Below are 13,603 nucleotides of genomic sequence, written 5' to 3' on the forward strand. Positions count from 1 at the left end.
AGCAGAGCAAATATTGAAGGCACTCAAAGGGAGAGAAAAACAGGAAAAAAGAGAAGGACTAATAAAAAGGGAAAATAACTCATGTCAGAAGGGGGGGGGGGGGGGGTGTCGCAAATCCAGTTAAAGGTAAGATTGTCGAAAATTTAGTGTAAGGGGCCCCATGTCTGTGTTCGCCTTGGGCCCCCAAATTGCTAAATCCACCCCAGGTTCTCATATATAATATGTACAAGCAAGCAGAACGGACTTTAAACAGTCTTGAAGAACTCAGAAGCAGGAACATAACTAATTCCCTATCCCTACCACATTAGCTCCAGCTTTATAAATTAAATTATGTTCCTGAAGGACAGTCTGAAGATTTCACTGAGGGGAGGGGAGAGCCCGAGCTGCAGCTGATAGCCCCCCTTCCTCATCATTTGTTTTTGCAGCTTTTATTTGGATGACACAGTGAACGGAAAACACAGAAAATGATTGCTAAACAATTGCAAGCCCTTCTCAGTTTTTTTTTTGTGATGAAAATGGAATCTGTTATTTTGCTTGAGGTTGCACTCCCAGGGATTTTTGACCCTAATGGCCATCTGTTGGTAAGTTCTTACTTGAACACAAAAATAAGGCTTGCTTGCTTTGATTTAGGTATGTACTGCCCCCTATTGCCAAGGAAAATACACATTGTCTCCAAGTCTTTTAAACTCACCACCCACTTTGATAATTAATATTTCTGTCCATGTTGTCTCGTTTTGGTGTTGTCCTTGTACAATGTAAGTGTGATGTCATAAATGATACTTCACTGTCAGGATAAAGCCTTGTGGTCCAAAGAGCCATCCAGTCCCCGACAAAGACGTAATATTTACGTAGTTTAGGGCTGTAGAGACGCATCGATGACGTTGACGGCTCGATTCTAAAAATTTGTCGACGTCAGATCCGGAAGTCGACGCACCGCGCCCACTTGTTGCATCCCCAGGAGTTTGTAAATAGAGGAGGAATCTGCCTGTTTTTCCTCTAGTTCGCCCTCTTCTCCGCCTTCACTAACATCTCCGCCAAATACCGAAGACCCGGAACAATGTCCGTCCACTACTAGATTATTTTCCTGTTTTGCCCGCCTTCGTCTCCCGGCAACGGACAACAACTTCCGGGGTCAGATGCGCTGCTTCGTGTCTACCGCAGATGTAGAAAATCACCGGGAGCGTTTCTCCCTTCATTAAGGAGCTTCTTTCGGACATTAGGAGAGCTGTTTTGGTGGTAGCAGTCTCTCCTCCGTGCTGGTCTGTTTGCTGCTGGGTGTTTTTGGTTTATTTAAACGTGGTAACTTGAACTTAACGTTGGTAAAGCTACTGTTAGCATCTTCGCTAACAGCTTCTTGCGTTTGGATAAGCTGTTACGTTTTGGTTTAGAGTTCATCTTTTTTGTGGTGCAGATCTCCCTTTTATTACATTTAGAGTGTTGTGGGTTTTCGGTTTAGTTTAAAATATCACCTTGAGTTTGGTTTAACCACCCAGTTTAGAGTTTGGATCCCTACTTATTTGTACTTTGTTTTAATTCCCCACAGGCAGAATTAGTTTTATTATTCCCAACCTGTGGATGGAAAGATTTATGATTTTTGTTGTTGTAAATAAACCTGATCATCATTTTAACTTTTAAATCCCGTTATTGTCCCTTCCTTTTTGCACACGAGCCAAACTCCCCAGGAAGGGTCGTAACACCACTCGCCTCACGCACATAAGTGACCAAAACAAAGCAGCATGGAGACACTCCATCTTCTACCACCTCTCAGGCAGCAGCCTGCACTCCCAAGTTCTACACGTCACCAGAACATAACCAACCGCAACACAATAAAAGCAGTGTTATACAAAATGGAAGGTCTGTAGTGTTTATTCTCTTACAGTAACAATTTATCAATTTTTTTGAGGAATTTATTTGAGATTTTCTGGTTTTTGTTAATTGTGCAATAGAAAAATAATCATTAGATTAATTTTCTAAATAGTCATTAGAATAGTTGACTATTCGATAAAATAATCGTCAGAATAATCGTTTTAAAAATAATCGTTTACCCCCAGCCCTAACGTAGTTAAGAGTGAATCACCCCCAAGTCAATTCATGCTGATAAACTATCTAACTGTCTAATAGTGATCAGGGTTCCCACTCTTTTCTTGAAATTATTTTCCAGGACTTTTCGAGTTCATTTTCAAGACTTTTTTCAGTGTACAAGTCAAGTTATCATAACTACGGTTTGCCGATATCCCGATATATTTAGAAACAGATATGATATTGTACCTACCTGTATCGTTATTTTGACAATATAGTTGAGGAAAGATTTTTGTCTTTCACAATCCCACCTGCTTTCCTCTACTTGCAATGCAACACAACTAAAACAGAAGTTATTCTCTACTTTAGTTCATACCAGAGATGTGACATTGTGGCATCATCAAGTCATCTCCATGTCATGTTTTTGTTCTGCTCAGCAACTGAACCAGGTTAATTCACTGTGCTGACTGAAATCGTCGTCGTCTTCCTCCGCTTATCCGGGTCCGGGTCGCGGGGGCAGCATCCCAACTAAGGAGCTCCAGACTGTCCTCTCCCCGGCCACCTCCACTAGCTCCTCCGGCAGGACCCCAAGGCGTTCCCGGACCAGACTGGAGATGTAACCTCTCCAACATGTCCTGGGTCGACCCGGGGGCCTCCTGCCGGCAGGACATGCCCGAAACACCTCCCTGGGGAGGCGTCCAGGAGGCTTCCTGACCAGATGCCCAAACCACCTCAACTGACTCCTTTCGATCCGGAGGAGCAGCGGTTCTACTCCGAGTCCCTCCCGAATGTCCAAGCTCCTCACCCTATCTCTAAGGCCACCCTACGGAGGAAACTCATTTTGGCCACTTGTATCTGCGATCTCGTTCTTTCATTCATTACCCAAAGCTCATGACCATAGGTGAGGATTGGGACATAGATTGACCGGTAAATCGAGAGCCTGGCTTTCTGGCTCAGCTCCCTCTTCACCACGACAGATCGGCTCAACGTCCGCATCACTGCGGACACAAAACCAATCCACCTGTCGATCTCCCGATCCCTCCTACCCTCACACGTGAACAAGACCCCGAGATGCTTAAACTCCTCCACTTGAGGTAGGACCTCTCCCGACCTGGAGTTGGCAAGCCACCCTTTTCCGGTCGAGAACCATGGTCTCAGATTTGGAGGTGCTGATCCTCATCCCAGCCGCTTCACACTCGGCCGCGAACCTACCCAGCAAGAGCTGAAGGTCAGAGCTGGATGAAGCTAGGATGACCACATCATCCGCAAAAAGCAAAGACAAGATTCTCCTGCCACCAAACTCGACACACTCCACACCACGGCTGCGCCTAGAAATTCTGTCCATAAAGGTAATGAACAGAACCGGTGACAAAGGGCAGCCCTGGTGGAGTCCAACCCTCACCGGGAACATGTCCAACTTACTACCAGCTATGTGGACCTAACTCACGCTCCTCTGGTATAGGGACTGAATGGTCCTTAACAGAAAGCCACCCACCCCATACTCCTGGAGCATAAGCCTTCTCCAAATCCAAAACACATGTGGATTGGTTGGGCAAACTCCCATGTCCCCTCCATCACCCTTGCAAGGTTATAGAGCTGGTCCACAGTTCCACGGCCAGGACAAAAACCACATTGCTCCTCCTCGATCTAAGATTCCACTATCGATCGGACCCTTCTCTCCAGTACCTTGAAGTAGACTTTTCCAGGGAGGCTGAGGAGTGTGATCCCCCTATAGTTGGAACACACCCTCAGGTCACCCTTCTAAAAGATGGGGACCACCACCCCAGTCTGCCACTCCACAGGAACTGCCCCTGCTGACCATGCAATGTTGCAGAGACGTGTCAACCACGACAGTCCTACAACATCCATAGCCTTGAGATACCCAGGACGAATCTCATCCACCCCTGGGGCTCTGCCTCTGTGTAGTTGTTTGACTACCTCAGCAACTTCTGCCCCCGAGATTGGACAGTCCATCTCCAAGTCTCCTGGCTCTGGTTCCTCCTCGGAATGCGCATAGGTGTGATTGAGGAGCTCCTCAAAGTATTCCTTCCACCGACCAACTATAGCCCCAGTTGACGTCAGCAGCCCCCCATCTCCACTGTAAACAGTGTGAGCAAGTTACTGCCTTCCTCTCCTGAGGCGCCGGACAGTTTTCCAGAACCTCTTTGGAGCTGATCGATAGTCTTTCTCCATGGCCTCACCAAACTCCTCCCACGCCCGAGATTTTGCCTTGTCAACTGCCACTGCTGCACCCCGCTTGGCTATCCGGTACCTGTCTGCTGCCTCCGGAGACCCACAGACCAGCCACGCCTTGTAGGCCTCCTTCTTCAGCCTGACGGCTCCCCGAACCTCTGGTGTCCACCAGCAGGTACGGGGGTTGCCTCCACGACTGGCACCGGCCACCTTGCGACCCCAGCTAGCAACAGCCGCCTCAACAATCGCAGAGTGGAACAAGGCCCACTTGGAGTCAATGTCCCCCACTGCTCTCGGGACGCGGTCAAAGCTCTGCTGGAGGTGGGAGTTGAAGACCGTCTTGACAGGTTCTTCTGTCAGGCGTTCCCAGCAGACCCTCACTATGCGTTTGGGTCTGCCAGGTCTATGCAGCATCTTCCCCTGCCATCTGATCCAACTCACCACCAGGTGGTGATCAGTTGACAGCTCCGCTCCTCTCTTCACTCGGGTGTCCAAAACATACGGCCGTAGGTCAGATGATAAGACTACAAAGTCTATCATCGACCTGCGACCGAGGCTGCCCTGGTACCAAGTGTACCGATGGGCATCCTTATGTTCGAACATGGTGTTCGTTATGGCCAAACTGCGGCTTGCACAGAAGTCCAATAACGAAGCACCACTCGAGTTCAGATCAGGCGGGCCGTTCCTCCCAATCACACCCCTCCAGGTCATGCTGTCATTGCCCACGTGATCATTGAAGTCCCCCAGTAGGACAATGGAGTTCCCTGATGGAGCACTATCTAGCACTCGTCCCAGGGACTCCAAAAAGGGTGGGTACTCTGAACTGATATTTAGCCCATTAAGCGCAATTAACAGTCAGGACCCGTTCCCCGACCCGAAGGCACAGGGAAGCTACCCTCTCGTCCCCCGGGGTAAACCCCAACACACAGGCAGAGAGTCTTGGGGCTAGCAAAAAGCCAGTTTTGAAAAGTTTTGAATTTGCACCGTCTTCCTGACATCACTCACTCATGCCTATAAAGGACACAAAGACATATTTTGAAAGATTGTTACTGTTTATATTGACTGTTTATTCAATAAATTAGGCCTGCTTTTCAAACCTTAGCTCTTTCATGTCTTTCCTATTCTATGTATTATACTTACTGTACACACCACATTACACTTTACTGCTTATTTCACATAGTTGGATGTTAAACTGCATTTTGTTGTTCCAGTATTGGTCATTTTAGGTTAGTCCAGTCATCCAGAAACAAGATTCAGGGTAGATGACTAGGCTAATATCTCCCGCTAACACCACAGACATATTGGACCTCTTAGAACATCTTAGGTGTGTTCTTGCTGTGTCGTGGTTCTAATTCCATGCTTTCGTTCTTTTTAAACACAGAAACTGTTTTGTTTACCTGTTTTGGAGCTACAGTTTCGCCGACGGCTGCCGGCTTCTTCAGGCTGACGCTGATGGTGGCGCGTCACTTCCTTGGTTCTGTGTTTAAAAAGAACAAAAGCATGGAATATTGGACCTGAAAAAATTTTTTTTTCTACCTCAGAGATAAGTACTTGTAGTTGTTCGCTACCTTTTTTGTCTGGACTGTACGTAGCATTACTATGATAAATATATAGTTACCACTTAAAATCATTCTAGTTATTTATTTAGCTGTGTTGAATTCAGTTTAATTAATTAAATTGTTCAAATGACCATGCCAGTCTTCAGTTCTCACTGCCACCTGGCTGCGGTCTGTGTAGCTAGCTAAAAACGGTATGAACAGCTGAGGCTCTGTCCTCTGAGCACATACTTAGTATTTTTGATAGAATCGAATTCATGACATTTTTCTCATTCACATATTTTTGTTTCTGCTGTCGGACGATAGAACTAGTATGAATTACTGAGTGGAGCGTGGGTCCGGTAGACTATCCCGAAGCTCTCGTCATGTTCGCTCGTCTCAACGCATGAGTGAAAAAAACAAAAGCTCTCTGCTGCTCCTTTGTCACTCAACAGAGAGAAGGAGAAAAATCTCTCACTCTATAAACTGCAATGAAGCAATACTCGTGAACCGAGTCGCCACTTTTGGCCCTTCTTTGGAGAAATAAATCTAGGGGTGAAAAATCTGTAAATCTAGCAAAAAAGACAGTCGGAAAAACAGAAGTGGAACTGGAACTGAAGGGCAATATGCAATCTGATTGGTTGGAAGCGTCATGTGGGGCACTGTGCTAGCTAGATGCAGAAATGAAAGGAGAAGCGCTACAGCCCAATATTGCCCAAAATGTTTAATCTGTTTGTTTATCCACAAGGAGGGAAAATTATTTTCCAGGACAACTCAAAAATTTCCAGGACATTTTGCAATTCCCCCCATTTTCCATGTGTTTTCCATGACTGGAAAATTGGACTATCATTTTCCAGGTTTTCCAGGACGCATGGGAACCCTGGTGATGTAGACACACACTTAGCAATATTCTAGTGGTGGAAGAAGAAAATCCCACAAACCTGTTAAACGTGGGATTTGAATGTCATGTCCTGGTCAAAGATAACACCAAGGTTCCTTACTTTGTTCTCGGAGGCTAATTTAATGCCCCCGTGACCCGACTCCGGATAAGCGGATGAAAATGGATAGATGGATTTATTTTCCCTAAACTAATGATTATACATGACAAGATATGAATGGAATGATGGATATGAAGTGGATTAGTGTGACGTGTGGAATGTTTGAATGGAGCCAGGTGTTTTTAGCAAAACCTGTCCTAAGTATCAGAGAATTTGTCAAGTCTGGGTTGTAAAAAAAATTGGGTTGTTTGTTAAACTACAGATTTGTTTATCAAAACCATCCGACGCCAGTGTGCAGCCTACCCCTTTTGTATGTGTTTTTCGAGTGGTGACAGGGTACCCGCGGGGTCTTAAAAAGTCTTAAAAGTCTTGAATTTGATGAAAGGAAAATTAAGACCCTTAAAAGTCTTTAAAAAAGTCCTAAATCGATTTAGTAAAGTCTTAAATTTGGTTCGTATTGACGTGATTTTAAAATGCGTTCGTCTCATACTTGCAAACTTTACGCTTTCCAGCGAAAATTGTTGTTTATTAAACCAAATGTGTTCAAGTGAATCAAAGAGTTTTTGTTTTAGGGAAGGTGAGTCTTTGGTCGGGTTTCAGTTGCGCTTTATAAGAATCAGTTTCAGAAAAATGAGGAGTGTTCATCCTCTTCACAAACCATCTTTGTTAGTGGGTCATGAATTGCCATTTAACCAATCACAGTAACGGAGACAGCTAGGGAAAAACACGCTGCAGTTGCCGGTATCACGGCGCCGCTACTACTGTGGCTGCGGCTGGAGCTTAAAGTTCGTAACATTAAAATCCCCTCCAGATACGTCAGTTTTCTGTCTAGAACTTTAGCAGGTTTGTCTCCTTTCAGTTTCAGCCTTAACTGATGTTTCCCGAGGCTTGTGTTCCTTTGGGGAAGGGGTGAAGTTGAGTTCAAGTGTTGGTCAAAAACCGCTTTTCCAGTAATTGGACAGGTCCATCCTCACCTAAAGAATATTCTGACAGACAAGGTACTGCGGTTGTTGTTTCAGGTGCATACAGGCTAAACCCTTTAGGCATATCTTCCCTACATGTTATATAAGAGATTTGAAATCAAGAAGAAGAAAAACTTGCAAAACAGCATTGATCTGTTTTCAGTGAGATGTTATTAGTGGAAAATAAACAAACGGATCTAAATATGTTACTGGTGCTTTTACTACCATTCTGTTGTGGAAAGTCAGCAGAAATATTCAGTGAAAACTTTAAAAAGTTCTTAAACCTTCATTATTTTATGGCGGGCATGTCTATAGTTATAAAATCAGTTGATTGTTTAAAGTAACTGTAGCTAAAGTTACTCTGAGCCACTGTAGAAAGTCCAGCCTGAGTTAAGCTGTGGTAACTGGAGAGGAACTGAGAAACGGCATTAAAGCTTTTGCTGTTTGCTTGTTCCAGTTTAATTCAAATAGAACATGTAAGACATCAATTATATAATCATTGTATGTATATTTAACAGTCATGTTAGAGATAAAAGGCAGAATAGATTAATAAACAGCATTTTAACTACCTGGTTACACTAAAGTTTCACGTCCCACAGTGAGCAGTCTCTGTCCCACATTTGGTGAGTTGGGATCTGGTCATCCTACTTAAGAATGATTACAGTAATTTGGAATATTTTCAGATGTTTTTATGTTTGTTGTTTTGTGAATTAGTTTCATAATAATAGTTAATTATTATATGATGATCCCTAATCGTTATCTGATCAGGTCTGTCAGTTTATTATATTTAGCTCTCTTGAATTGGTAGAAAATTGCTTGTATTTTGCAAAAACATCACATAATTTTTTTTTTAATATTCTCAATAAAATAAAAGTATATAAATGTCAGAGGTCACTACAAAACCCACTGTAGAATAGATGCACATCAGCAGCATGTGAGGACCTTGTTTGGGGGGAGTTATTTTAATTGTCACTTTTTTCACAGCCTCTGAGTTTGTGGCTATGAAAAATAGATTAATGTAAACTAAAAATGTATATTTTTCTTCTTCTATGCGCGCAGTTGTATCACGTGGCTTTTCGTGTTATGGCTACAGCCCCGTTGTCCCGGATGTGACGTAACCCAACATGAAGTGGAAAACAAAGCAATGCAGTATTTAAAAACAATATATAAGTGTGTAACAGTTGATTAGTTCTTTGTGATAGTCTTAATTTTATTTTTACAATGTCTTAAAAATTCTTGGAAAAAGTCTTAAATTTAATTTTGAGATTCCTGTATATACCCTGGGTGAGTCACCAGATGTTGAGACGACAGGACTCAAAGATTAGTAGCTCCCTTTGAGTTCAGATTCACTGGCCATGGGATGCAACCCGGGGACTGCAGGTCAGATATCTCAGGTGTGAAGTACCTCTAAAAAGAGCTGTGACATCTATAATTACTCGCAGCGTTGCAGAGGCTTTTGACTTAAGGTCAAAGAGAAGATGGTTTCAACAAGGATTCTTCCCCAATTTGACTGAATCAGGAGTCAGCTGGAAACTGAATTAATCGGGAAGTAATTCTTGTTTTATTAAAACCACATTGTTGATAAATTTGCAAATCAGAATTTGACACGTTTGAGGGCTTTATCAAAAGATTTCTGAGATGTCCCGCCTTCCTTCAGCTACTGCATTAATAGTTATCTTATTACAATGTGTATGAGCGTAGACATTGATTAAAGCACAGATTATTCAAACATTTGATTTAAACATCTTGTTCATTCAACACATATGATTTTTTCTGTGTGATCTGGTAAATTCCATTGCTTGGTTCTTTTCTAAGCACAGCTTAGTAAAGATTTGTTCTTGCCTTTTAAGCTGACAAGTTTTGGCTAGCACTGTAGCCTTCCTCAGAGCACCGCCAATGTCTGCTTGTCAGCAAGGTGTACCCAATAAGTGGACAGTCGGTGTATGTAGTCATTAATTTGGCATTTAGTGCATCTTATTTACAATTAAAATAAAAATAAAAATTCTGCCTAAAACCGCCAGTTTATTACCCTCTTCAGGCTAAAACTCTGCTCACTATTAAATTTAAACCAGCAATGACTAAGTGGTACCTTGTGACATTAGCCATTACCGTATTGTGTCAACTATACAGCTGCTGGGGCCTATAAAGGCAGGGGCGCAGATTGGATTTTCAAACTGGGGGGGACAAAGTTCCAATGTACCCTCCCCCAAACGCACGCACACACACACACACACACACGTACACACACACACACACACACACACACATGCACGTACACACACACACACGTACACACACACACACACACACACACACACACACACACACACACACACACACACACACACACACATGCACGTACACACACACACACACACACACACACACACACATGCACGTACACACACACAAACTATTGCAAGCGCCTTAACTAGAGCTCAGTCAGTTTGTGTAATTTCCTCCAATGGTTTACGTTAAAACTAACACTTTTATAAACGTGTTTGAAGCCATGATGCAGTGGAACGCTGGCAACAAATCTCTGCCTGATCAACACTATAAATAATAAATGATCCACACTTGTATAGCGCCTCTCAGAGTAAGGACTCCAAAGTGCTTTACACTACAGTGCATCATTCATCCAGTAGTTCCCAAACTTTTCAGCCTGACCAACAGATGTTCCTTCGTATTTTTACGTTATTTATAAATTTTCGTTATATTTGGAAAGTTTTTATTTATATATAAATATATAAATCTCTTTTTAAATTTTACATTTTACTTTTTTTATGATTGTGGCACACTTGACTTCCATATGTAACGCATCGGCATCTGCCTCTTTTTTACGGCTTTTTTTTTTTTACATTGTCGCTACGTCTGTCACGTTTGCGTTGTTTTACCTTAGTTTCTACATCCATCACGTCCCAAAGAAGGTTAAACCAACATCAAACCCATCGTTTGGAGCTTGTAAACTCCACACACCTCTCGTGCAGCAGCAGCATCAATCTTCCCGGCTGGATGAGTGAATTTCTTCATCAGTCAATATTCTGCTTCATAATCAGAGTCAGTCATGACCAAAGTGATCAGTCAACAAAGACCAGATCTGCCGGCAATTATACGTTTTATCCATCGACATATAAATATGGTTTTATCTAATATTTGCGCTCTTCATGCTGCACGCATCTCCTCCTCTCCCCGACTGGGAGTCTCTAGGCGGGAGGCATTTTCAAACTCTAAAAACTCCCAAACATTGCTCAGCCTGAAGGTTCCACATCTCCACTATCTTTTGGTGTAAAGCAGTAACTTCATGAGGGATCATATTTGTAGATGAGACTTGTTAAAGTCAGCAATGAGGCTTTGGTGCTTATAACGAGTAAGTCCCAACACTGACAACAACGTACTGAATCTAAAACCAACATGCATAAACAGACAGATCGGTCCCGCCTACTTACACTGTTGGTCTTTTTTAAATACGCAGTAATCGTTGCTTGCCTTTTTCGCTTCATCCATTCCTGCGTCCTAGCAGCAACCACTTTGGCGCCTCTGGAGTCGGGGTTTGTTTACGTCATGCTGCATTCACTGTAATTGGAAAAAGGAGCTTCAAGCGCTAAACCTCCAATTTTGTTTTCTTTCTGGCCTTAGTTGGGGGGACGGATCGGGGTCGATCTGAATCTGGGGGGGACAGATCCCCCTGTCCCCCACCCTATCTGCGCGCGTGTATAAAAGCAGCCGTTCCTCCAGAGCAAGTTGGGTAGGATTAGCAAGGCACCTCATGAGCCACCGGTTCTGAACGATAACTGAAGCTTCTCGCCTCCAAAATGAGCCTTGTGTGTGTTAGTGGCTTGGTTCTGCAACTGACTAACCACGGTTCTTTACATTCTGCCTGAAACTGGTTATTGTAGAACATTTACATTTAGCATACATGAAAATGGAAAAAAAGCATGTATGTATCATATTGTGTGTAAATCATCACCACTTTGAAAGTGCTTGAATTTGAATGGGAACAAAAGTGTTTAAAGCCCTGTTTTTTTATTTAGCCAGTAATTTCACATTAAATGATTCATTTGGCAGAAGATCTTTGACTCATTTCTGCTGTTCCCATCTGTAGAATTGGCATTTTCACATCTGGCCCAGTCTTGGTTGGGTCGGCCCACCCCCGCACAGCCAGGTTTTGTTTACACCTTGATGTCTGTGGTTAACACAGCCTTCTCAGGAATGTGGATGTCTCCTAGGATGTGAGCGGGGCAAGTTTGTTGTGTTCTTCTTAAGTTAGTAAACTAGCAGCCGTGAGCAGTGTTGCTTTTGGAGACTCTGAAGCACACAGCTTCCTACGGTTTCACTGAGTCTGCTGTGTGCTCCTCACAGCAGTGTGTCCTAGCACTGCCACGGCTGTAGTGGTGATTCCTAACAGCAGTCAGACTTGATGTTTACTGCGTCCAGACTGATGAATCACACGTGGAAAACCGCCACTGGCTGATTCAACCTGCCAATCATAGGATCCCACTAGCAGGTAGAGGTGAACTTGGGTCGACTCAGCATGAAGCTGACCACAGATTACCCAGATGCCACATGAACACAATTAACCTACCAGGGCTTGGCCATGGTGACCTAGATGTGAAAGCCCTAAATGTTTTTCAGCCTTGTGAGAACTGAACTCTTTCTCCAAACAGGTCATCCAAAGAGCTTTTTACATTACTCCTGTCCCGACTTTTTTTTAAAAGTTGTTTCTAAATGATCTTCACACTGGTCCTTCTCTGGAGGGCTATTACTTATTTTGAGTTCTTGAACAGTTCTGACTTGCTGGTCCTGATTTCTCTGATAGTTTTTTGAGTTCTTTTATATTTTCGGTGCATCAGAAATATGTGTCTGATCTGGAGATCTTGGTGTTGTCTAACAGGAACTCAAGCTGCCGTCCTACAAAGGTCAGTCCCCTCAGCTCCGCTTCAGACGATACTTTGCTGACCTCATAGCCGTCATCAGCAACCACTTCCGGTTTTGCCCCGCAGCGAGACACCTGGCTGTTTATCTGTTGGATCTCTTCATGGACCGCTATGATGTCACCGTACAGCAGCTTCAAGTGGCCTCGTCGGCTTGTCTGCTTTTGGCAAGTAAGCTTGTTCCTGTTGTCACACTTCCAAAACCCAACTCACAATAATGGAGTTCACAATAATGCCCGACTGTGTGGCGCTGCGGCGACAGGCTTTGCTGTCATGCTGCAGGTGTTCTCATGGAGGGGGGCCATCAGCAAGGACACTGCTGCTAACTACTTAAAGTTCTCCCTCTCCTGATAATAACATTTTACTCTCTTTGACATTGAATGTGCTACTACTAGTTTACCTGTTTAAATATAGATTCACTAGGATAAATACAATAAAGTTTATCTCTTACTTAATAGAATACCGTATTGACCCGAATATAAGAGGAGGTTGTTTTCATTGAAAATAATGTTAAAATGTGGGGTCATCTTATAATCTGAGTCTAACATTACATATCTGTAACAGCAGAGGGCGCCATCCTGTATGTTCTCAACAGGAGAAAAAAATGGAGACGAGAGATCCTTAGCAGAGTGGACCGAAAGTGGGGCAAGTTAATATAGTATGGCAGGGTTATGCAAGTTTTAAGATGACTGTGGTCAATTCAGCAGAGGCGTCAAACATTGCATACATGGATGCCTTGGATGGCAGTGAGGATGACGTTTTGGAGGAGTCGGCAGGTGTAGCGATCTGATGGTACACCGGGTCCGCAGCAGCATGAGAGTGAGTACAGTGAGGCAGAGGGCGTCTGAATAAAAGCCCGATTTGACTTTTGATTTCACATGTCAGCAAATTTCTTATAGTTTGCATAAAAATAGTATTTTTGCTCAGCATTTGTTCTAAAATTATAATAAAAATAGTCTTATTTA

At 43.4% G+C, this 13,603-nt stretch overlaps 1 protein-coding gene across 3 annotated transcripts in view; it reads left to right on the top strand.

The window, feature by feature from the left end:
* ccnj (cyclin J) overlaps nucleotides 1–13,603 on the top strand; it is a 69,016-nt gene that overhangs the window by 9,647 nt on the left and 45,766 nt on the right. For 2 of the 3 annotated variants that reach the window (XM_054734948.2, XM_054734949.2), the window contains exon 3: nucleotides 12,599–12,809. In XM_054734948.2, coding sequence (XP_054590923.2) covers nucleotides 12,599–12,809 — 211 coding nt within the window. The remainder of the gene's footprint in view (nucleotides 1–12,598; nucleotides 12,810–13,603) is intronic. The other variant, XM_054734951.2, reaches the window with a different exon arrangement.

This window comes from Nothobranchius furzeri, chromosome 12, assembly GCF_043380555.1.
Source record: "Nothobranchius furzeri strain GRZ-AD chromosome 12, NfurGRZ-RIMD1, whole genome shotgun sequence".
Taxonomy (NCBI): Eukaryota; Metazoa; Chordata; class Actinopteri; order Cyprinodontiformes; family Nothobranchiidae; genus Nothobranchius; species Nothobranchius furzeri.